General features: G+C 37.7%; 2 protein-coding genes and 2 pseudogenes across 5 annotated transcripts in view; 1 reads left to right on the forward strand and 3 right to left on the reverse strand.

Moving 5' to 3' along the window:
• tub (TUB bipartite transcription factor) overlaps positions 1 to 24056 on the forward strand; it is a 110336-nt gene that overhangs the window by 79617 nt on the left and 6663 nt on the right. For 3 of the 4 annotated variants that reach the window (XM_088334380.1, XM_088334382.1, XM_088334383.1), the window contains exons 3-11: positions 4737 to 4899; positions 6864 to 7001; positions 8660 to 8815; positions 9461 to 9582; positions 12838 to 13029; positions 13145 to 13257; positions 22501 to 22615; positions 23012 to 23110; positions 23208 to 23379. In XM_088334380.1, coding sequence (XP_088190506.1) covers positions 4737 to 4899; positions 6864 to 7001; positions 8660 to 8815; positions 9461 to 9582; positions 12838 to 13029; positions 13145 to 13257; positions 22501 to 22615; positions 23012 to 23110; positions 23208 to 23379 — 1270 coding nt within the window. The remainder of the gene's footprint in view (positions 1 to 4736; positions 4900 to 6863; positions 7002 to 8659; positions 8816 to 9460; positions 9583 to 12837; positions 13030 to 13144; positions 13258 to 22500; positions 22616 to 23011; positions 23111 to 23207; positions 23380 to 24056) is intronic. The other variant, XM_088334381.1, reaches the window with a different exon arrangement.
• LOC148367444 (U2 spliceosomal RNA) lies at positions 10999 to 11121 on the reverse strand (annotated as a pseudogene).
• Positions 14886 to 14975, reverse strand: LOC148367445 (U2 spliceosomal RNA; annotated as a pseudogene).
• LOC148367446 (uncharacterized) lies at positions 19335 to 22240 on the reverse strand. The gene is made up of 3 exons (XM_088334384.1): positions 22001 to 22240; positions 21639 to 21691; positions 19335 to 21561 (listed from the first exon to the last, which is right to left on the reverse strand). The coding sequence occupies exons 2-3, from the start codon at positions 21676 to 21678 to the stop codon at positions 20603 to 20605; spliced, it is 999 nt and encodes a 332-aa protein (XP_088190510.1). The 5' UTR covers positions 21679 to 21691; positions 22001 to 22240; the 3' UTR covers positions 19335 to 20602.

Raw genomic sequence — 24056 nt, forward strand, 5'->3', positions numbered from 1 at the left:
CGATAGTAAAAACAGAATAAATTATTCACCAATTATTACCACTTTTTATATCACAGAAACAAAGAAATTATAGGTAGATTTTGCTGTCTGAAAAACAGAATAACAAACATTAAATTATTTACTTAACAATACCCCAAGTAAGAAAAAGTCCTTGGACTAAAAAATGAAGATATAAAATAGAGATGAATTTGTTTCAAACAATAAAGTTGTCTCACCATTGTTGTCACACCATTTTGTTTTAAGTGACCTAAAACCTTGTTGTTGTAACATCCTAATAAAATGGGTTATGCTTTCAACACCAAAGGCTTTAGCGATTAAAAAAAAGTACATGTGAACTTTATTTTATTTTATAGAATTGTGCAGAACCAAGTATTTTGTCAAGTCATGTTTATTTGTATAGCCCTTTATCACAAAGTCTCAAAGGGCTGCACAGATCAAAGACTATTGCAAACTACAGACTATTATGACACCATCCCCTGATCTAAAACCTACATGAGGGATAATAATACACAGATATAGTCAACATAAAATATAGGTTATTCATATGCTATAGAATAGAAGTGTGTTTTAAGCTTAGATTTAATAGAATAGAATAGAATAGGATATACATTAATTGTCATTATTACAAAATGGGTTGAACATATTGTGACAACGAAATTGGACGTGGCACTCCAGGTTCACATTTTACTGTGCGGATAAAATAAAACAAAGAAGATAAAGGAACAAAGAAGATAAAGGTTATAATTTACCCAATATTTACATAAGAAAGTGTGGGCATGTAGGATGTTACATACAGTTTTGGGATCGTATTAGTGCGATATGCGGTAGTGCAAAATGGGCAACGTTGTGCAAAGTGAGCATAGGCATGAATACAATTTTACATCTGTATGAGGTAGTGTGTTTGCAAGAATTTCAGTTTTTCTTGCGGTGTGTGTTAGGGGGGTTGTGATGGCTCTGGGGAAGAAACTATCTATGAGTCTGTTTGTTTTTGTTTTGTGCGACCTGTAGCCTCAACTGAGGTTGCATGGGTACAAAAATAAATAAATGTCCCTGGTCAGTCATACATTAACTCATTCAGTGCCTTAACATATCAATACATGTTAAGAAGTATTATCCCTGAGTTCCAAAACGTATTTGGAGTTTTTTGTTTTAAAACTACTATCAATTGTTTGGCACTACTTATCAGTAAGTATCTAGCCTCTGGGTATGATTTCAGCAGGGTAAATCACTATTAGATGGCAGGGGTGGTTTTGATCAGATCTTGTTCCACACATCTAGAAAGCCTAGTGTTGCTTCCTGTATCCAGCGATTGAAGTGTGGATGCGGCCCCGTATGGCAAGTATAGGCGCAGTGAAGCAGTGTGGTCAGTGTAGCGAATATATAGATAAGTACAGATAGATAATGCTTCGAGACTTTTTGTTTCTTAAATAATGACTAATTCCCTTCGACATTGTCGGGGCAGAGAGGGATGACTTTCCGTGCATTGCCACTGTGACTGAAATCATGTGGTTATGTCACTGGATACATTGAGTGCTGAACAGTTCTTGCAAAGTTGATGCATCGTTAATGCATAAGTTCACTGTTCTTTTAATAAAAAGTTGTGGTTATGGAAGGCATTGTTTAGGTATTGGAGGTTTCACAACTTTTCACAGCGCAAGTGAAAGGTTCTGCTCGAAATAAATTCATTCACAAAAAGACATTTTTCTCAGACATTTTCTTGGAAAGGGGTATTTTCAAAAAAACTAGCAATGTTCAACTGTTGTTTACTGAACAATGGTAAAAGCTAGAAACATATTTGGTCCAAGCTTTCTTTCAATGTCATACAGCTACAGAACTACATTTTCTTAAGGCCTTCAAAATGAGGTGAGTCAAAATGGCAAAAATTGGCTGGCACTGGCATTTACCGTTCGAAAGAAACATCTTGCATTGAATGGGTTAAATTAAATACTAATTAGCTGACACTATAATTGAAAGTACTGTAGCTACTTTTCCATGGCCCACATTATCTTGATCTTTTACGGCACACAAGTTAATGCAATGGAAGCACGGGTTGACATCATTCGCTAAAACAGCTCTTTCATTCTGACAGCACCCCCTGCAATGCCGGCGTGGGGCTACAAAAGGTCAGCTTGGTTCCAGTGAGGAATGAAAACTCCTTGTTGATCCCTTTCGTACTCTCAGTACCGAACAAAGTATATGATCACTGGTTATATTTTTTTAATGACCTCTATAGACAGCATGTCTATTAGTACTTTCAAAGCGTTTAGAGTGAATTCATTAAGACAACTCAGAACATTGCATTATTAATAGATCACATGCTCTCTATAAATCTTTTCATACTTGTGCAAACCTAATGTGATAACTTCTAGTTCTTCTGTAGCTTTGAAAGGCTTTCAATACATTCACTTCATTTGTATTCATTATATATAGAGTTATTTACCTGTGTGGACTTTAAATACGGTGTATACTTTAGTAGTCAATAGAAATTGTGTTTTTTATTTCTTCTATGATTCTTAACTTATGCAAGTCAAGTAGGGCAGCACAATGGTTTAGACCAGAATTTCTGGTGGGTCGGACCCAAAAATCTGTCGCTTACTTTGTTTTCAGTGCGCCGCAGGCCTTTACCCGGGAATGTTGATGCTAAGAAGAAGAAAAAACAGAGGGTCAATTACACAGTAGATGGCAGTAACTCCCTGCTCGATCTCTTCAGTCAATCGACACCGTCTCAATTGTGTTTGAGAGGGACCACGTCTCATTTTATCGTGATTTTGTTTGTTTTTATTTCCCTTTTCTAATGGGTCTAACGACCTTTTTTTGATAAGTGGACGGATAGTGTCAAACAGTGACAATGTCAAAGACGGAAATGATTGCAAAATACAAAAAATATTGTATCAGTGTCTGCCTTTAAAGCACTGCTTGGAGGTGCAGTAAATGGTTTTAAAATGTTAAATTTCTAGCTTTTAAACAGTAACTTAATGTTTCTTATCTACACAATTAAGTAATCATCATCATTGTTTAGGTACATGGGAGTATATACAAAACTTGAAGTCATTTTTATTTTGCTGGCCATTTTTTAAAATGTATTTATTTATTTATTTTCGGGAAAAAAAGGTGAATATATTCTACCATATCTGTTTTAAACTGCACCATTCTTTTTTTCAATTAATTTGAGAGGTGGAATGTTCTCCTTGTTTTGGGTCAAAACTTGTTATTACGCCCACAATGAGACCACTTGAGAACTACTGGTTTAGACCAGTCTTTTTCAACTAGTGTGCCAGGGCGCATCAGTGACTATTGTGCCGTAAGAAATTCCCCAATTTTATCATTATTATTAATAAAAAAACATGCAAATGCTTTATTTCAGGGATCAGTCAATAAGTGTAAAATATATCAATGTCAGTAGGTGGCAGCATATTACTTTATTTTTCTAAATAAATTATCTGCTCATGAATTAGTAATGTGACATGTATTTAATAACGTATTATGTTTCATGAAGCTGTTGTAGATTGCTCAACAAAATATAATAATATCAATGGAGTTAAGTTAAAATTGTATCTCACAAAAAAATTGCAAATTGAAATCGAAGTAAAAAGAGAATGATACACAAGAAGATCATTTTTGCGTCGTAAAATCATTCATATTTTACGAAATATGACATAATAATATAGTAAAAGAAAAAAAATGGTTAAAAATGAAATAAAATACAAAATTACAGCAAAATAATCAACCAAAATGAATAACATGAGTTAGCTCCTTAACTTAAAAAAAACTATGTCTTGCTTTCGTCATTTGAGCTGCGAAGTCATGGGAGGAACACCAGCACCCTAGCAAGCCACTCACCATGTTGTTTTACGTGTTAATTAGTACAAGTACAAGTTTTTCAAGAGAAGTTTTTGTTGTTTTTGTGGAGAATGCCTTGGCGTTGTTTAGCAGGTGAATGCGGTAATGGTAAAAAAAAGATTGAGACTCTCTCTCAACAGTCCTTCTGAGATATTTCCTGTTCCTCCTGAACACTTTGCCTCTGTACGAATGTTATTGCTTATGGTTCTTCAGAACTAGAGCAGGCTTCTTGATGAATTCCTTCTTCAATTCACCAATCTTGTCTCACTTTTTCAGAGAAAAGTAGGACTGACTTTAATCGCTTCTTCCCCCTGTCACATAGAGGAATATTGCTCACTGCACGGCTTCAGACTTCAGCGCTGCAGCCATAACCTGCAATTTTCTGCCAGTTCCTCTTTTAGTCTCAGATTTGGTGGTGGTTTGAAGCATACCATACTTGCAGCTTTTTTTCAGTTTTGTTCTGACACCATGTAATGTTTTGTCTTGTATTAGAAATTACTTGACACAGGGCAGACCTCAGAGGTATAGTGCATTAGCTTCTAGCAGGCAGCAGATCACAACACAGTTTTTGACATGCAGTATCACGTGAGTCTTATCTCGAGTGTCTGACACGCAATTACATATTGCAATCACTGTTTTAGAGCTGGCGTCAAATGTTGTGTTAATGGGATTTACCATTTTTATAGTGTTGTGTTCATTCAATAACGTCACAGCTCTACAGCAAACAAGCCAGATGGGTCAATTTTAAAACTAAATTTCTCGAGTCCCCGGGGGTGTGGAATATTTTGCAAAATATTTGCATAATTGTGGGGAGGAACACAAGACATTGTGTGTCTGATTGAAAAAGGGTATTTTAGGAATATCTTTAATTGTTGTTCTCTTGCCACCGTATAAAGCGAGTTCTGCTTGAGCAAAAGCAGAAGAAGAAGCGTCAAGAGCCCCTGATGGTCCAGTCCAACGTGGACAGCCGATCTCGCGCCCGCCGTACTAAACAGAGTGAGGAGCAGGCTCCTTTGGTGGAATCCTACCTTAACAGCAACAGCAGCACCATCTACCATGGTCAGTTACATCAAAAGTTTTTTTTTTGTCCTCTACGGAAATAACAGCTATCTTTTGTGATGAACATGCTGCTATATATGCAGTAGTAGTCCTTTTTTTAATTCAAATTTGTAAATATTCAGAATAATCTTATTTGTTTAAAAAGTTGTATGTATTACCTGCATCGGTAGCCACTGATAGCTGTGCAATGCTTGAAAAATTATTACCGGGTAATTGGTCTATGGCGCGGTCGAGTTTTTCAGATGTCTTACACACAATTTCCTCTTTATTAATTTCTTCACTTGTCAGAGAAGTGATAGAAAAAAATGATCCACCAAAATTCATTTCGATCATAATAAGTTAACCGTATGTCCTACAATAGTATAACTCATTGGAGTTAGTGTGCCCAGAAACATACATGTGTAGTTTAAGTCTCTTCCAATTGTATGCATTTTTAAATCGGCACCAATTTCCGGTTATAACCTCATCATATTGGAAAACGGTGGGTTTGTTTTATGCGTCTTCTTAAAAGTCAATAAGCCTAAAATGGGACACATCACTCTACATTTGCTAATTGAAGGGGTCTTGTACGATGCTGCTAAAACCCGCATAGTATGAAATTGAAAGTGAAACCGTAGATTTAAAAATATGTATGTCTGATTATACTGTTACAAATAACCAAAACTGTTAACAATAAATAACAGTATCTTCAACTTACATCAAGGAGCATTATGGAAAAAAAGACAATTGAGAACAATCAACGTCGCTAATCATGTAATTATTGAGGAAAGTTAGAAGTATTCTCAGTTCTTACCAGTACCTGCTTGAGAGTGCTATCCTTTCCTCCTCCCCATAGGATTTTTTTTGTTTCTAATTTTCATTTGAGAATGAAAATGGTGAAAGTAAGAAGATGCCTGCTTCAATTACTGTCCAAATCCAAACCCCCAAAAAGATGAAAAAAGGAGAGTTCATTCAAGTGCAAAAATGAACATACTTGCATGTGCATTATGAACAAGCTGATAAAGGCTGCAATGATGAAACAAGCCAGTAGATGGCTACTGCGAGTAAACAGTTCCAAATTAGATAGATAGATAGATAGATAGATAGATAGATACTTTGTTCATCCCCGAAGGGAAATTCACATTTCCAGCAGCATCCCTGAGCTGAGAACAATCGAGAACAATCGAAAATAACACGGGAGCTGCTGGAGTGGCTGCCATTCGTGACGGCGCCGGAAGAAAAGATTCAATTTGAATCATGTACAAACAAACAAACAATTGAATCATGTACAAACAAACAAACAAACAAACAAAATATTCATGTTTCAATAAGTGGAGTGTTAATAAAATGGGGGGAAAATAATTTCTGATACTGATATAACCAGGTAAAACTAATTTTAAGTTACCTGTTATGTCCAGTTCCTTCAAAATATAGGTCTAGTAAAACTTTAACTTCAGTGTTTTTATTGAAAGTTTTAATAATATCTTAAGAGGTCACTCCGCATAATATTTTTTACTCTACGAGACCAAGCTGTTCCTTTTGTTAGTGTTCCCAAAGTGTAAGTGCGTGTGCCCGCACATTAAGATCAGGGCACAATCCAATTTCCACCTCTGTGCTCAGGTTCATGAGCTGTCATTCTTTTTGGAAAGGTACATTGGCCAAATGTCACGCTTCAGGTTTCTATGCTGCAGAGAAAGGGAACAATAACCTTATCTGAACAGCGCAACGTCATGAACATCAGACATCTATTCCCCTTTCTATTTTAATCCTTTTATTGGTATGCTTTTTTCTTTTGATACAAAAAGCATATTTGGGGAAAGTATTTGCATAAAGGTTTTCAGTACAACCTTAATGAGTGCCAAACATTGGTTTGGATGTAGTTATATTGTACCCGAGGCTGCTAAATCTTTCTTTTTCACTTACACGTTTTTTTATTTGCTTGATACCCGAGGAATCTGAGTTTCTTTGGCTGCTTATGTGTTCAGTGCAAGAAGCTAAGCAGGAGGAGGTGAAGGCGAAAGGAGACTCGCAGCCGCCGCGCTCAGTGAAAAAGGGCAGAGCCTCTGCCAGCTCCACTCCTCAGGCAGGCAGCGACAAGAAAGAGAGGAGAGGCAAGAACAAAGGTCAGCCTCAAGACACAAAATGAGATGAAGAGTCCACCAATTGTCTTGTTGACAGAGGGGGCAAAAGTCCAAGTGGGGTAGTGATCTACTAGGGTGAGAGAAGGACACTGGGGAAAACTTCCATAACACCATCAAATGTATTAAAATGAAAAGTATTATACACAGTAGGATGGTCCTTATATATGGCCGAATGACAAAAAAGCAGCTGCCCTCCTTGAAAGAAGTGCTGAGTTGGTTCTTTTACTTCCACAAACAAGAAAAATGGTCAAGTAGACAGCGAGCCTAGTGGTGGAGAAGGTGTTCTGATTTTTGGAGAGGGCTAAGATCTCCAAGAAGGCCGGTAAGCCTGACCTCCATCGCTTTCCTCATTGCATTTGCAGTTGCCATATTTTCAGTCCGATACTTGGCTCCGTCATCATAAGATCTAAAACTGAGTTGGATCAAAATATGATACTAAAAAGCAGTTGACCACACAAATCTGCCACACATATTTTTTCAATGTTTTGCACACAATGTGAGTGTTTTGATCCCAAATTTCACACGCACTTTAAAAAAAATCGTTTTTCAAATCACAGCTCTGATTTATTTTATTGCCTTTGGCCACCTCTTAGATATGTCCAATCCATCTGAAACTTCAAAATGTGTGCTCTCATAGCCACCTCTTAGATATGTCCAATCCATCTGAAACTTCAAAATGTGTGCTCTCATAGTTTAAAATCATATTAAGGCCTTCGCTTTTTGAAATATTTATTTTTTTAAAAAGGATCACCCTAATAGACTACTGTACCATATTTGGCTTACCTTTTAAATATGTCAGATTAATCAATGAATGAAACTTCACTGCAAGCATGTTCTCATGGTTTCAGACCTAATTCGTCCAAACACGGAGGGTGTCAGTCCAAGAATTTGTTTTGCAGTATTCGTGATCCGGAAGGCAACGTTTCGGTATACTGACATTAACAAGACGCTGAGACAAGAGTGCTTGTGACATGACATGGAAGACAATGTACTTGTTAGGGTCTAGTAAACATAGAGCCAAGGAGACAGATTGTTTAAATAGTGATGAGGAAGAGTTTTGATAGGGAGGAAATCAAGACGAGTGACAGCAGCTGTGAGGAGAAAAACTAAACCTGGAAAGGAGGGAACAAATAAGGTGAGACAGAGAGCGGAAGAGAGAAAATATACTTAGGAACAGGAACCTGAGTGCAGGATTGTGACAGGAAAAAGGCCGGAATGCAATATGACCTTTTCATCGAATTTAATAAAAAGCCAAAACACTTAATAAGGTAAAAGTGTGTTTGGATTGCCACAGTGGTGCGGATTAGATACCTGGAAGTTGCTTTTAGTTTCAGGACCAAACAAAACAAATACAATTGGAAAAATATATTATACTTTCAGAAATATGGTAATTTTTCAGGACAGTGACCAGAAAATACAGAATCAAAAGCACCAAAAGCAAACAAGCCACAAGAAAAAAAACATCACCTCAATTATTTAGTCAACAATTCTAACAATAGGATTGGACATTTCTTCAAATTCTTGTTCTGCATCAGTCCCAAGTGATCAAAGTAAACTTGTGTTATTGCAGTCTTGCTCTACATTTTTTTCAGTTTTAACAGCTGTGTTCGGTTGCCCTTTGTCGCGTGTTGGTGGCTCAGCAGGTCTGGACAGCTTGGCGGGCCAGTCAGAGGATGGCCAGATTCAAATCCTAACAGTCGGTCACCCCTCGTCAGAGGATGGCGAGGGCGAGCTGGCTATAAGCCGTACTCCATCGCAGAGCAAGCAGGACCTAAGGGTGACCATGCTAAAAAAGGGTAAGAATAGTTTCTTATGCATGCCATCAGTTTGACGTTGCCAGCAAACTCACGTGTAAAAAGCTTTCGTGAAAATTAACATTTGCAGAAGTTAAACTAATTTCAGCTTAGGGGCCACATGGGAAAAAATAAAATAAGTAATGGAGCCAGCACAAGTAAACTATATCTATATATATTATATTATATTATATTATATTATATTATATTATATTATATTATATTATATTATATTATATTATATTATATTATATTATATTATATTATATTATATTGAGAAAGGGATAAAGAAAGAGAGAAATAAAAAGAGAGAGGGAGAAGTGAGAAGAAAGGGAGGGATAGAGACAGAACAAGAGAAGAAAGAGAGAAAAAGAGAGAGAAAGAAAAAAAGAGAGACAGGGAAAAGAAAAAGATAGAAAGAAACAAAGTGAGTGGGAGGAAGAAAGCTACAGTTACTTTGGTAGTTATGCCTGGATTTAGCGACATCACGTGGCCATGTTTAGAAATGCCTCTCATTTTTTTCTTGTACTTTTCATTTACTTTATATTGTCTTGTGATGCAATCTGTTGCCAGACCTTATCTGGCTCACAGACTGCATGTTCGACACCCCCTGACTAATTATTTACTCAATTTCTGTTTTCCATTAAGGCATATCCAGCAGCATGAATTTTGATGAGGAAGAAGATGATGACGATGAAATTAGTTCCACTTCCTCGCAGCTCAACAACAACACAAGACCGGGCTCAGCCACCAGCAAGAAATCAAGCAAGGTACAACCCGAAAGTCTTACTAATATGTGTTTTTTCCCTTCACGATCTTCTGTAGTTTGGACTGTAAGCCGCTAACAAGGATAAACGGGCTTAGAGACAGCTTCTTCCCTCAGGGCCATCACCATCCTAAACGAGGGTCTAAAACATATTTTGTGACTTACTTTGGGTTTCTTCTTTTTTGTTGCTGCTAAATGCACTCCTTTTCATTGCACTATTATTATAACTGAGGCCAGTCTCTAAGTACTACGTTCTAAATATGTTTTGCCTATTTATCCTGACAGTCTTTTTTCTCTTTAAAGTATTTTTAATATGTTTACCTTGGAGGGCCATGTCTAATCTCGTTGCATTCAATGTTGGACAAGGTCGCTGCTTCCTGGATTTTCATCATGCAAATCTGCATTTTGATTCTCTTAACATTCCTTAAAATAGTAGGTATTGGTAATTAGAAGAATTAGAATTAGAATATACCTTTATTGTCATTCTTACAAAATGGGTTGGACATATTGTGACAACGAAATTGGACGTGGCACTCCAGTTTTAACAGTGAGAAAGCAAAGAAGATAAAGGTTATAATTTACACAATATTTACACAAGAACGTGTGGGCATGTAGGATGTTGCATACAGTTTTGGGATCGTATTAGTGCAATATGCGGTGGTGCAAAAATAAGCAACATTGTGCAAAGTGAGCATAGGCATTAATACAATTTTACATCTTTAGGAGGTAGTGCGTTTGCAAGAGTGTCAGTTTTTTGTGAGGTGTGTGATAAGGGTGGTGATGGCTCTGGGGAGGAAACTATCTCTGAGTCTGTTTGTTTTTGTTTTGTGTGACCTGTAGCGTCTGCCGGAAGGCAGCAGGTCAAAGAGGTGGTGGCCGGGATGAGAAAAGTCCTTGATGATGTTTTCTGCTCTGCTGAGGTAGCGAGAGCAGGCAATGTCCTCCAGACTGAGTAGAGAGCAACCAAAGATTCTCTGGGCTATGTTGATGACCCTCTGAAGTGTTTCCATAATAAATAATAAATCCATAGATACATAAAAGCATATTTTTAGGTACAAAATAAAGTAATTGTATGTATTAAACAAATTGATGTGCCTGTGAAAAGTGTTTGTTTATTGGTTTGAATGTTTAAAAAGTTTTTAATGGAATGATACTTAAAATAAATGGAAGATTTTTCTCTCTTACGGGTTCTTTTTTTAAAGTAACCTCCTCATTAATCGAGGGTTCATTGTATTGTAAGTAATCACCGAATCTCGCAGGTGGGGGGTTTTTAAGGGTTATTGATCTATCTTCGTTATTCATTATCCATTATCCGTTATCGGTCAGTTCATAATACGCTACAAAGCCTAGGAGCCGGGACACTTACTCTCAGCCAAAAGGCCAAGCTAAAGTCCTAGCCCTAAAGCCTTGCTGCGATCATTGCGAATGCACCGCTCCCGGAGGTACTGCAATACCGGGCCGATGCGTGGAGTGGACAGAACAAGCTCTTATTCCATCTCCGGATTGCAAAAGAGTTTAAAGGCTAGTTTGAGGATAAAACAATACAAATTGTGATGATAAACAGACATCTTTACTAGGGGTCAGGTACCCTTTGGACTCAAAGAGCCATCAAAGCAAAAAAAAGTTATGTATTTTTAAGAAGGCCATTCAATATATTTTAAGACAAAAAAACAACAGAACTGCTAAACACACTCTCCAGACAAAGCTAATTCTACAACACATTTTATTTCACTGTGTGATGTTTGATAATTGGATAAACTAAATAAAATATTAATAATACTAGAGCCTGTGTCCCATACTATTATAAACACCAATTCATATTTGTTTCCCTCCCGCAGTTATTTTTGTGGCTCGCGAGCCATAAATTCCCGACCCCTGATCTATACCATGCTAACTGTCAAGGTTAAAACTTGAGATTGTGTTAAAATTAAGAAACTCATTCAGTAAAGAAAGAAACACACTCTGAGTCGGGGATTGAGTTGAGTAGCCCTTTCATCCGAGGCGCATCCCAACTGAGCTGTCCCTTAGATCTGCTTCCAAGATCGGGTCAGAGAGAAATTACACAGATAACTACTGGCCCATTTATTCAAAACGCAGGCGTAAAACAACACACCTGATTGGCCTAAACAAGATCACATGATTACATGAAACAATATAATGCTGGTCGCTAGGTGTCGCACTATCATTATAAATAAGAAACAAAAATTAAAGCTGCCTGACTGACCTTGGAAGATAAAGATTAGCCCTCCTGAAGACAGAGGAGCTAATTCTTTACGGTAATCTTAAACAATGATGCAATGTATTTCTAAGGAAGCATAGATAGGGAGGAAAGGCACATTTTAGGGAGGTGAGACAGCCAGGCGTCATCTCTGAAGGACGCCATCTCCGTACGGGTCTGAAGGGGAAAATTAACTACCTAAGCTGATACAATTGTAACAAAAGACAAACAACGCCTGGATATAATCTTTGGCTTTGTTCAGGTTCTTCTGGGAATAAAATCATACAAAAGCACATTCGAACTATAATCAAACTATCATTTTCTCCCACTGACCATAAACAAATACAGTATTCCAAACAATCCTTGGCAATACATGAGAGTTAAACACACAAAACAGTTGCCTGCATAAATTCTTAAAATTCTAGAAAGAATTCTACGTTTAATAGGTAATAGTCTAAAGGACATCTCCGGATTGTGATACCACCATCAACATTATAAGAGGCTATTACCACCTCGGCCACCACCTCTTTTACCTGTTGCTCTCAGGCGCTATAGGTCACCCAAAACAAGGACAAACAGTATCAGGGACAGCTTCATCCACATGGGCCATCACATATCATATATCTTGTGACTTTTTTTTTTGTTTCATTTTTTGTTGCTGCTAAATTGTATTGCTCAAAGCTGTGAAAATATGTACCTTGTGACTTATTAAGAGATTTTGTTGCTGCAAAGTGTTTCTGCTCTTCTTTTCAATGCACTTTTGTTACGTCGCATTATTATTTGGCCAAACTTCTACTGCACTACTATTTTAAATTCTGCCAGTCTTTAAACACTATGTTGTAAAATGTTTGTCTATTTATTCCGGCAGTCCATCTATTTTTCTTTAAAGTCTTTGTTACATGTTTACCCTACCATGTCTAATCTCGTTGCATACAATGTTTCAAGAACGTTGATATCAATGACGATAAAGACGATTCAATTCAATTTGATTAAATAAATATTTACAAATTTGTCACTGATATTTTATGGTTACTTCCACAGGAGGTTGCCTCAGCTCCGACTCCACCAGTTGCTGAACCCTCCATTGACGTTGAAGACCTTGAGGAGTTTTCCCTGAGGCCTGCACCGCAGGGAGTCAGAGTCAAGTGCAGAATCACCAGAGATAAGAAAGGCATGGACAGAGGCATGTATCCCACCTACTATCTTCACCTGGAGCGAGAGGATGGCAAGAAGGTGAGGCTGAGTGCACCACATTAACACATTAACTGGGACACCTTAAAACAGTATAAAAATGTTTTATGTCAAAATATTATTTTATAATGTGTTTCCGTACTTTGTTTCGTCACAGGTGTTTCTTTTAGCAGGAAGGAAGAGAAAAAAGAGTAAAACCTCCAACTATCTGATTTCCATTGATCCTACTGATCTCTCCAGGGGTGGAGAAAGCTTCATTGGTAAATTGAGGTAAATTTGGTGTGTTTTATGTAATTTGATAACGATGCTTAAATGACCTGGACAATGTCATTGTAACCTCAAACCAGTGACGGGCCATGCATTTCACACCTAGGCCCCAGTTAGAATTAGTGATCTGTCATTGGTGAACAAACCGGCTCTTGGAATGAACAATAGGAGCCGGCTCCCGAACCGATCAAAAGCCGGTTTCCTTTAAGACGTGTTTTTTCTCTTGTGATTGGTCAACAAGCAAGTTTTTTTCCCAAGGATTCTGTGTTGTCTACCCAAAAGTCGTTGAGTATTAAAATAGGTTAACATTGTTTTGTATTTGATCATTTTCTTGTACATCTGTAGAGTTTACATAATAATTGGTAACACGTTGATTAAACTAAGCAACAGAAAAACAACCTGAAAAGCTGTTTCGTACGAGAAAGAGCCGTGTCTTTTTCTATATTGATCTGAGACGAAAGAGTCTGGTTACTAAAAAAGCCAGAATTTCCATAACAGGTCTGAATTAATTCAACTCTCAACAACTATTTTATGGCTATAAAACTTCTTTCTGCAGCCATAGCTGAACATATACAGGTAGAAAGGCACCAATAATAACTTCATAAAATTGCAATGTTATTTAGGAATAAGGCCACACTTTACTCACCAAAAATGTATTCTTGAATAGGTGTTCATGTAAATTTGTGTCTCTCTCAGCAATTAGAGAAATAAGCCCCACATAAATCCCTTTGATTTGGGATCCAGCGCTTTCAGGTTGTCCTCTAAATGAAAGTTATTGTTCCAGTTTCTTGTGCAGTTGCTCACATAACGGTAAATCCAATCCGGCTTCCCGAAAAAAATTTTGGAGAGCACCGTTGCTTGTGAATGTCCAGCAGTCTTTTGGTGTCTCTATTGAAAATCAGTTGTTGCTCAAAACACCATGTTGATCTGTGGCAAATAACAAGCACTCCCAGCAATATAATTTGCAGGGTTTCTCGAGCCAGGGAGCCAGCTTAGGCTGAAAGTGGCGGTCAAAACCTTTTTGCAAAAAGACTTGCAAGCTTCAGAGTTGTCCGACCTTTTCCTAACAATGTTGATTTTCCTCTCAAAAGTTCTGTCTTGAAAATAGCTTCGACAGTGAATCTGAACCAAATCAAAATTTTCTCCTCATTCAGCCATTATGGATTTACAAAACACCATTAAATCCACACAACCATATATTTACTTCTAATTACCATCACACGATTTAGATATTTTTTAGCCAAGCAGAGAAGGCTCTGCAGGCCCTGACGGCCCACCACTGCCTTATACATTTCAAATCCTTTTCACTGAGAAGAGCAAGAAGTGTACAACGGGGATAAGGTGGATGCTCAAGCATAGACGTGGCTCAGTAGAGAGTCAAACCAATCACAATTAAACTCATTCTGTATTGTATGTATACATAAAAAATGCAGCAGTCATCCAAGCTGCACAGAATGTAAGTGGGGGGGATTTTTTAAGGGTTATTTTTCTATCTTCTTTATTCATTATTCATTATCCGTTGTCGGTCAGTTCATAATACGCTACAAAGCCTAGGAGCCGGGACTCTTACACTCAGCCTAAAGGCCAAGCTAAGGTCCTAGCCTTAAAGCCTTGCTGCGATCATTGCGGATGCACCGTTCCCGGAGGTACCGCAATACCAGGTCGATGCGTGGAGTGGACAGAGCAAGCTCTTATTCCATCTCCGGATTGCAAAAATCCTTCATTACAGCCACAAACTTCATAGTGGACAGAGCAAGCTCTTATTCCATCAATTGTTAGTGTCGTTACGTTTCAAGGCATGACTCAAACGTAAGATGTCACTGAACGTGCTATGATCTAAAAACTCATTCTTCATCTACTCTCTTCATTTCTTAACTGTCGGAATGTCGATAAAAAAAGTTACGTCTTCACATTGTCACCAATCACGTGAATAAGTAATGCCACATCATTGGAAAGCCTCCTGGGATTCAAGAGATGATGAGTATCCCAAAATATACTTATCACAGAAACATCACTATCAGTCTGACACCCGAAAACTAAAAGACACTATAGCTCACCCAAAAGTTTTGGGAACATCCACTCATGACTAGAATCCACGCACATATGGTGTGGTTACATTCATGAAAGTCCAGTGAATCCAACCTTGAAAATAATTACTCCAAAACACAATATAATGCCGAGAGATTGAAAAAAAAAACCCGCCTTAAAGCATCCCTGCATTGTTTAACAATCTTTGTTGTAATCTGTCTGTTTGGCTCCTTTTTTCTCCTTCAAAAATAAACAGACTCGTTTCCTTTTTTCCTGGCCCTTAGCCTGTGACAACTTATATCGTAAAACGCCTGTATTGAAAAAAGAAAAAAACCTCATGACCAATTTGGCTTCAAAGATCTTTAGTGACCGATTCAAATTTGACTTGACTCGTTGGTTAGCCAATAAAATTCCCCAAATAAATATGTACATATGTATGTTGTGTATTCAAATCAGAGCCAAAAGTGAATGTGTGCAAAGCCAATTGTTATTCCTTTTTACGCACCATTATTATGCGCACATGTGAACAATCGTTTATTGACATCTGAAAAGAGACGTCAAACATTTACAACTCTTTCACTATGTCTAAACATTGACCAAAGTAAGATAAAGGATTGCAAAGTTTTTAGAGGTGTGAACTGATTGACTCCAGAAGGCCACTTTTGGAAACGCCCAGACCTACCAGTAGAAAAATGTGTAAAATACAATGTTTAGTTTTTCAGATCATGATCAAACCTGACATGGTACTAGGTAAGGCTTCAAGCTATTGTTTCACCAGCGCCGATACCTATTCTACATTCTTTTGCAGGCATTTGATTGCAGAACAAAATACAGGCGAGAATAATTGTTTCTGTGTAGCACTTGCAGTATTTTTCTCAGATTGTGACAAAACTTCAGAGTGTTACCTTTCAAAAGAGACCACAACCGTCCATAATCTCCAAACGGCTCAAGAACAGTATTCAATTTTTTATGGGTACGTCTTGGATTTTGTATTTTAGGCAAATTTTACAGAAACGGTAAGGGGTAAACACTCTATCTTGTGTAGCATCTCATTTACCTGCACTGTTGTTCTCATGTTTATTTCCAAAATGTAACTCATCTCCATAAACTGTCGATGTGGATGCAGTGTTACCTTTTGTTTACCAGCTTGATTTATTCCAGGATCATGCCCATAGCTCAAATTGTGTAACAAGGGAATTTTCCTTATATGAAACATTAAAAACGAATTGATCTGTTCGTGTTTTTCCAAAAGCTTCCAGCTAAACAGCCAGAAAACACATCTTCCTGTTCACTAAAAACCTTCTAAGAGGAGTCACGAAATTGCATATTTGTCACATACTGTATGTTTTCCCCATATTTTTTAGGTTTTCTAAAAATGTTACATTGTGTATATAAAACGTTTTATCAGTGATTTATTTTCTTTTTTAAGACAAATCTCGTCTTGCCCATTTTGGGAAAAAAACAAATCGTCAGTCACTTGGAGCCGACGACAACATCTTTGTAGATTGCAGAAATTGTTGCATATTCTACAGTCCATCCTGCTGTGATTAGGTGCCGCATTGTGTTTGTAAGGTTTATTACTTCTTAATTAAGGAGGATTTTTGAACCATAAGGGGAGCAATTGGCAAAGGTTGTCAGGTTTGATGTTAAAAGACTATCGATGATATGTAAGCACTGTGCACATCAAATTAAAGTGACTGTAACTTTAAATGAAAGTACAAACACAATTCTTTAGAGCACTGTAGTAGTTTGCATGAGCAAACTAGATGAGCTGACATAAGTGGTCTTGAGCAGTCTCGAGCAGTAGACTCTGGGTCCGCTTGTGAACTGGATTTTCCTTCACACAGTAAACAAAGTTCTCTTTTTAGAGGTGCTTGTATAAAGAAGCACCATTGTACTATTTATTACTCAACCTCCATACCGTTGGCATTTGGCAAAATCATTATACCTCCAAAGTAAGCACCTAGTTGTGGAAGCCCAAGTGTCTGGATCTGGCATGCCACCTTCCCCTAGGGGGCGCCAACCAGTTGTGGAACCGGACTCACCTGTGCCCAATCCCTGCGCACCTGGTTGTAATCACCCTGCCCCTTAATAAGGACTGCCTAGGCAGCATATTGGGTCGAGTCATTGCCATTGTCATGCTTCCCATTTCCACCCTGTTTACCAGATTTGCAGGGTGCTTACACATTTTTTGTTGCCGAATTCACACACTTTTTAATGACTTGCAAAGCCAATTTAGCAACTTCCCCACTACCAATAAAAGAAGAAAACCAGTTAAAATGGATCCATAGCCTTATTATTTTAAGTCACTGAGTGGCAATCTCGTTTGGATTTACTTGAATGCCGATTGCCTTTGTAAGAGTGAATAGAATAAGTGTCAGGGAATTGTGTGTGCTAACAATGCCTATTATAGGCTGTACATTTTCTACCACTAGTACAAGCTAAAAGAGCTTTCATAATAATCATTATCAAAAAAATAATTAACATTATTCCATCCATCCATTATCTGAACCGCTTATCCTCAGTAGGGTCGCGGGGGTGCTGGAGCCCATCCCAGCTATCTTCGGGCAGTGGGCAGGGGACACCCTTAACTGGTTGCCAGCCAATCGTAGGGCACACAGGGACAGACAATTTGCTCGCTCATTCACACCTAGGGACAATTTGGACCGGCCAATTAACCTGACATGCATGTTTTTGGAATGTAGGAGGAAACCGGAGTGCCCGGAGGAAACCCACGCAAGCACGGGGAGAACATGCAAACTCCACACAGGAGGTTCGATCTCATGACCTCAGACTGCCCCGCCGTGATGCTAATTAACATTATTATTAATGTATATTTCATAAAACATCTATTAAATAATAATACAGTATTACATTGTCAATAATATGTATTGATTCGTTTTTGTTATTATTATTATTGATCCCACAAAAAATAACGATGTATTTAAGGTGGGTACAATTCTTCTAAAGTTCAACTTATATGTGACGAAGTGAATGTAAATATGGACTAGTCATCTGAGACACTATTTTCGCCCTTTTAATCTGCTGGCACGGAAAGGGATTTTACTTGTTACTTACCCGACATGGACTAGCGTTGTCTGTGAGGCAAGAAGTCACACACAAAAGGGCCACAAAGTGGCTTGTCAATCTATGAGTAGCAGTGTAGCACCAAACAAAAGCTTGGGTATTTTTGGTTGACTTTGATCACTGACAAAAAAGTGGCTATCTGACTGCCAGGGTATAATTTGTGCTTATTTTAGATGTTACTATCGACAATGAACGATCTTTTTCTGCCAATCAACTGGCATTAACTGACATGAATTTTCCTAAACAATGTGCGCACAGCTAGGCTATAAGACTGCGTACAAATGAATGCCAGCTGCCATTAATCACAAAGGAAGAAAAAAATGCAATAGTTGAGCAAAGCTCAATGTTTTGGCCCCTGACATAATCAATGTGGAAAGACCGATGTAAATAAGCATTTGAGAATCAAAATTCTCACTTACACAGTGAAAAGGGCGTTTCTCTTTATGTCACACCAGCAACTGATCAACGTCCTTTGACCGCTCTTAATTCAGAAATAGTCTTCAAGTTACACTTTGTTCTCAAAAACAAAATGAATTAATGCTAACAGCAAAGATAAACCAACTTAACAGTAAGCAGCTAAAATCAGAAGTGACTGGACTAGAATGTTCTATTTATTGATCGATTTCTTTAGTAAAATAATCCCTTGCTGTATCAAGGTTTATTTTGTCGATTTTAACCGTGCATTATGCTTTGCATTGTTATTGGCTAAACAGTGGCCCTGCCCCTTTTTTCTGTTTTCTGTCTGCCTGCACGTCAATACGTAAAACGGCTTGACGAACTTACGTTGTATATGCGCAAATCTTTTTCAGCTAAGTTTTTTTTAAAAGCCGTCATGTCAAATAACGTCTGGACCAAAAATGCTGAGGAAGATGCTTTCTATCACTAACAAAGTTGGACTTCTTCACCCAATGAACTTGCACTGGAGCCGTGGCTCCCTGACCCTTTTTAAGAAATGTTTGATAATGGAAAAATAAATGGTTTTTATAGGACAAAACAGTACACATTCTTAATGTTTTCCATCGATTATAGAATACAGTGTGTGTTTCATTTCTTTTCAGGCTTACATAAGGCATCTCATTGATTTTGGTAAAAGTGACACAACGGTGATGCCTTACCGTTTGGTTATCCAGCAGATGTGACAGGCAGTGACTCACTACACTACTCAGTTGAATGAAATGCTTCTCATCACTGAAAATGATTAACATAATTGCTTCACATTGATCTTGTGATTAACAAACCAGTATCATGACTCACCACACTATTTCATGTCACATGTTGCAGAACACTGAACCATTTCATCACAATTTCTGTTAAAAATAGCTATACTTAAAACATTACAGTTTTTAAAATGATCCTTTTTATAGCTTATTTTACATCATTGTGTTTTTTATGTTAATTGAAAACTTTGAGATATGTCCTAATTAACAGATGTCAATGACTGCAATAACAACAATAAATTACCAGTAATATGAGGCTGGCAATGAATGTGTTCAAATACAACCATGATTCTTCACTGAAATATATCTGTTTAAGTGTACAGGATTCATTTTGAACATTGACTCCTTTAACAAATATAGTTTACTGCCCGATAAAGGGCTACAGTTGAAATCACAAAAATATGTGCGTAACCATTTTCAACAATATTTTTTTTCAAACATGACAGACACATAAAACATGCATTGACAATGGCTTTAGATCTCGAGCTGAGTACGACTGTCTACATTGACTGTGAGTCATGGCCTGACACTTAACTGTGCAGAACTGAGTCTGGCCTGTAACTGTAATCACTAAAATGATTCCAGCCCTAGTCTGAAATGATTTCTTATCATAGCACCATCCTGTTGTATGGGCCACATCCTTGAATCAGGTCCAAAAGGATTCTTATTTGACAAATCATTTTGAGTCAGGTCTAGCAGTCTAAAATTGCTGTCAAATAAGTACAATCAAGGAATGGAAAAACTCATTAACTTCTGTTTTACTTGGCAATGTCTTTCCGTCCTCGTTGTTGATTGTAGATAATCCATCGCATTGTGCTTACACAACCTTTAACTACTATGCTCCTCCTTTGGGCATGATGATTTCCTCGTTCTGAGAGCTACAGCCACTTAGTTGTAATTTACAGTACATTATGTACCATTTGAATTCCCCGAGCTTTTTTAAGATCCAGTGGAAATTTAAAGAAAATCGAAGTCACTGCTTCTAATATGAAGCCTGTTTGACAAATTGTCCAACCTCACCTGATCTTTGATGGTCCAGGATGTTCATCTGTAACTTGTGTACTACAACTTCCATTTTCCATGGAAGCTCGTCCCTCCTCAGTCAAATCAGTATTTCTCCTGGTCCGGTCCAGTTCATGAACACAATTAGGTATTAGTGAAATGTTGTCCTGCTGTCTTAAACCTTCCTCTTTTTGAGCTGGTTCTGACTCAGAATCATCTTTTGACTCAGTCTCAAAACCACCAGGCAAATGATTTTCTTCAATGACCATGTCATTTTCACTGTCCGAGCTGTTATCTTCAACTCCCTGCCACCATTGGAAATATTTCTTGCCTTTTGTACTCGGATGGTGCCCCGTTTTATCTGTTAAGTCCATCCCAGAAGTGTCAGGCAGAGAGTTTTTCTTTGTTTCTTGTCTATTGAAATTTTGGTCCTTTGTGGACCCCACTTCTTCATCGTTCATATTGCTACAATTTTTAGCAAGTTCATGAACACCTTTAAGTGATTCTGTATCTTCAGAATCAAAATGATCTGTTAACCTCCCTTCAATTCTCTCGAGTAGAGGTTCCTCATCATGATCCAGATCCGCGCTGCTGTCAGAAGTGTTGTCAAACTCGTACCACCTGGAATGTTTACGATTTCTTGCTTCCTCTTCCTGCTCATTGTCAACTTCACAAAGTTCTCTCGACGGTCCCGGCTGAGGTTCTTCTTCTGCTTCTTCTGGATGCTCTTCTTCCTGGGGGACCAGCATCTGAATTTCCTCATTTTCATCATTCTCTTCAATGATATGGTTCATTGGATCAGCATGAATTTCAAGCTGGACATCCATACCGTTTTCATTGACGAAACCAATCTGGTTTTGTCTAAAGACCCTCATATGGTGATTTATGATGAACTGCAAGAGGAAAATAAACTCCATATCATTATTGTCTCCATTTGGTGGATGATCTTCAGTTGGGATGTGGATATGTTGTCCTATAAAATAGTTATCGGCTGTGAGTGACAACACATTTCAAACAGGTAACAGAAGTCATATTTGTTCTTGTACTTACGATTCGGACCGTTGTGGTCTCCATCTCCTTGTCCATCCATTTGGTTGAAGTAACTAAAACATGCAAGCATTTACTTAATTTTACCTTTGCCTGTTGCTGACATTTTTAGGGGCCTATGCAAATTCCTTGTGACCTTTCAATGTGCATTTAATGTAAACTAAGTAATTTTTCAAGAGTTAACACAGATAAGGGAAGGTTTTTGCTGTGTAAAGAGTGTCAAAGACGTAGGCTCTTCCTCCAAAACTGTGTGATATCACATTCATGTCATTCCCTTCCTTCATTATGACATTTAATTTGTAGAGTATTTTTATGCTGACACATGAACTGTTTGATGCATGTGCAGTACATAATCACAAACTTACCTTAAGCTGGAGGAACCGGTCCTTTCAAAAGACTGTTACAAAGCCATCAGACATTGGAGGCAGAAGTTATTTTGCTGGATCTGCATTATCCCAGTCACAATAATGCTTGTCCAGGACAAACTCGGTGAAAGGTTATTCCATTTTTTTTTCTTTCTACATTGTGTTCTTTCAGAACAAGCTCGTCAAAGCTTCAGTTATAGCAACTAACGCTTAACTCCAGCATTGCAAACAAAAACACAGACTTCTTTGTAGTCATTAAATCAGAACGCTTTGAATAAAGCACTTTATTTCATCATGGATGATGTCATCATTATGATGAGAATTTATTTTTTTTGTTCGCAGTAGCCTGTCAAATTTTGTTGCTAGGAATTTGATTCCAAGTCCATGGTTTAATGAATGAAGTTATAAGCTAATCTTTGGCCCTATGGTTAAAATGACGCAAATTTATTTTAAAAAAATTGATCATATCGACCTGATTTTCTCAATTTTCTGAATTGCAGGTCCAATCTCATGGGCACAAAGTTTACTGTATATGACAGTGGCGTGAACCCGATGAAAACCACGACCAGCCTTGAGGACAGTAGCATGCGCCAAGAGCTTGCAGCTATTTGCTATGTAAGCACCTTGTGATATTTTTTTTTTTACTTTTAAGACGAGGGCATAAGAGAAGGCAGAAGGGTCAAACAGGTCCAGGTTCAGAGTCAGAAGCGCAAACAGGTTCCGGATGTAGGCTTGGCAGACGATCTGACAGATTCAATTGTACCTCAGTATTTTAGTTAAGAATATTTGACAATAAAATAGTAAGCAGCAAAGCACAGAACTCTACCAATTATAACCTGTTTACATATGCGTCATACCTGTTTGTCCATTTCCTAATCTGAATTATGTGGATAGTAGTTCTGACTACAGCAGGTTTCTATAAATCCCCAAATTTTGCAGCTCTTCCCTACAAAGCTCAAGTTTAGTTTACATTTCAACCAATGCCTAATCTTTTTCATGTTTCAAACCTAGGAAACCAATGTCCTGGGATTCAAGGGACCTCGTAAAATGAGTGTTATCATCCCAGGAATGAACATGGACCATGAGAGAGTGTCAATTCGTCCACGAAATGTATGTGACCAGCACAACCTCAAAATTGTACGCATTGGTATAATGAGACCATTTTTTTGGACTGATTCTGTTGCGTTGTTTTCTTTCTCCATGGCAGGACCACGAGTCATTGCTGGCCAAGTGGCAGAACAAGAATACAGAAAGTGTGATTGAACTTCATAACAAAACTCCAGTGTGGAATGATGATACACAATCGTATGTGCTTAACTTCCATGGCAGAGTCACTCAGGCCTCTGTCAAAAATTTTCAAATCATACACGACAATGACCGTGAGTTTTAAGTACTTCTTCTATCAGACGTAATTATGTCAAAGTTAACCCTGGAAAACCTAGGAACTGTTTGCTTCCTTGGAAAATTATGACCGATGGGCTCTCCAATGTTAAAAAAAAATGTGTGTTCCCTCACTTTTGCAGGTGATACATTCCATGTCCCTTTTCTACAAGTAGAGTTTGACTTTTTCTCACCCAAAAATTAAAAGCTTTGGTTTGTATTTGGGCAAATGTTTTACAAGGTCTATATCAGGGGTCAACAACATTTTTGGTGTGGAGTGCCGCTTTCAAATTTCTTTGTAAATCAGTGTGTCACACCAAAACTAATGACTCGCACATTTTTTAATATCCAACAGAGCTGTCATTTTACACCAGTCCAAATTACAACATGGATATACATTTTAATCGTATAACACAGTGTTTTTGAACCAAGGTACACTTTTATTAATAAAAAAGTTCCGAGGCACACCACCCGTCAAAAATGTTTGAAGTGAAGTTATGTCAAATATTTCACTGTACTACCCCATAAGCAGATAATTAGTATATAAAAAGAAGAAAATAATATTTACAGTAAAAAAAGATTTCTATGCTTAATGTTTTTATTTTTTACAGTGCAATCTTAAACCGCTTTGTTAAACAAATTAAGTTATTCAATGTACTGTGCTACCCCAATAGCA

Source organism: Urocampus carinirostris, chromosome 4, assembly GCF_059441175.1.
Source record: "Urocampus carinirostris isolate Australia breed hairy pipefish chromosome 4, RoL_Ucar_1.0, whole genome shotgun sequence".
NCBI lineage: Eukaryota > Metazoa > Chordata > Actinopteri > Syngnathiformes > Syngnathidae > Urocampus > Urocampus carinirostris.

What these genes read in the sequence shown, in the direction of transcription:
- LOC148367446 (XM_088334384.1), bottom strand. Translation starts at nt 21,678, where the DNA reads ATGGATGGACAAGGAGATGGAGACCACAACGGTCCGAATC. An exon ending in AGACCACAACGGTCCGAATC is followed by an intron (nt 21,562 to 21,638) that starts GTAAGTACAAGA and finishes ACTATTTTATAG; the next exon opens with GACAACATATCCACATCCCA.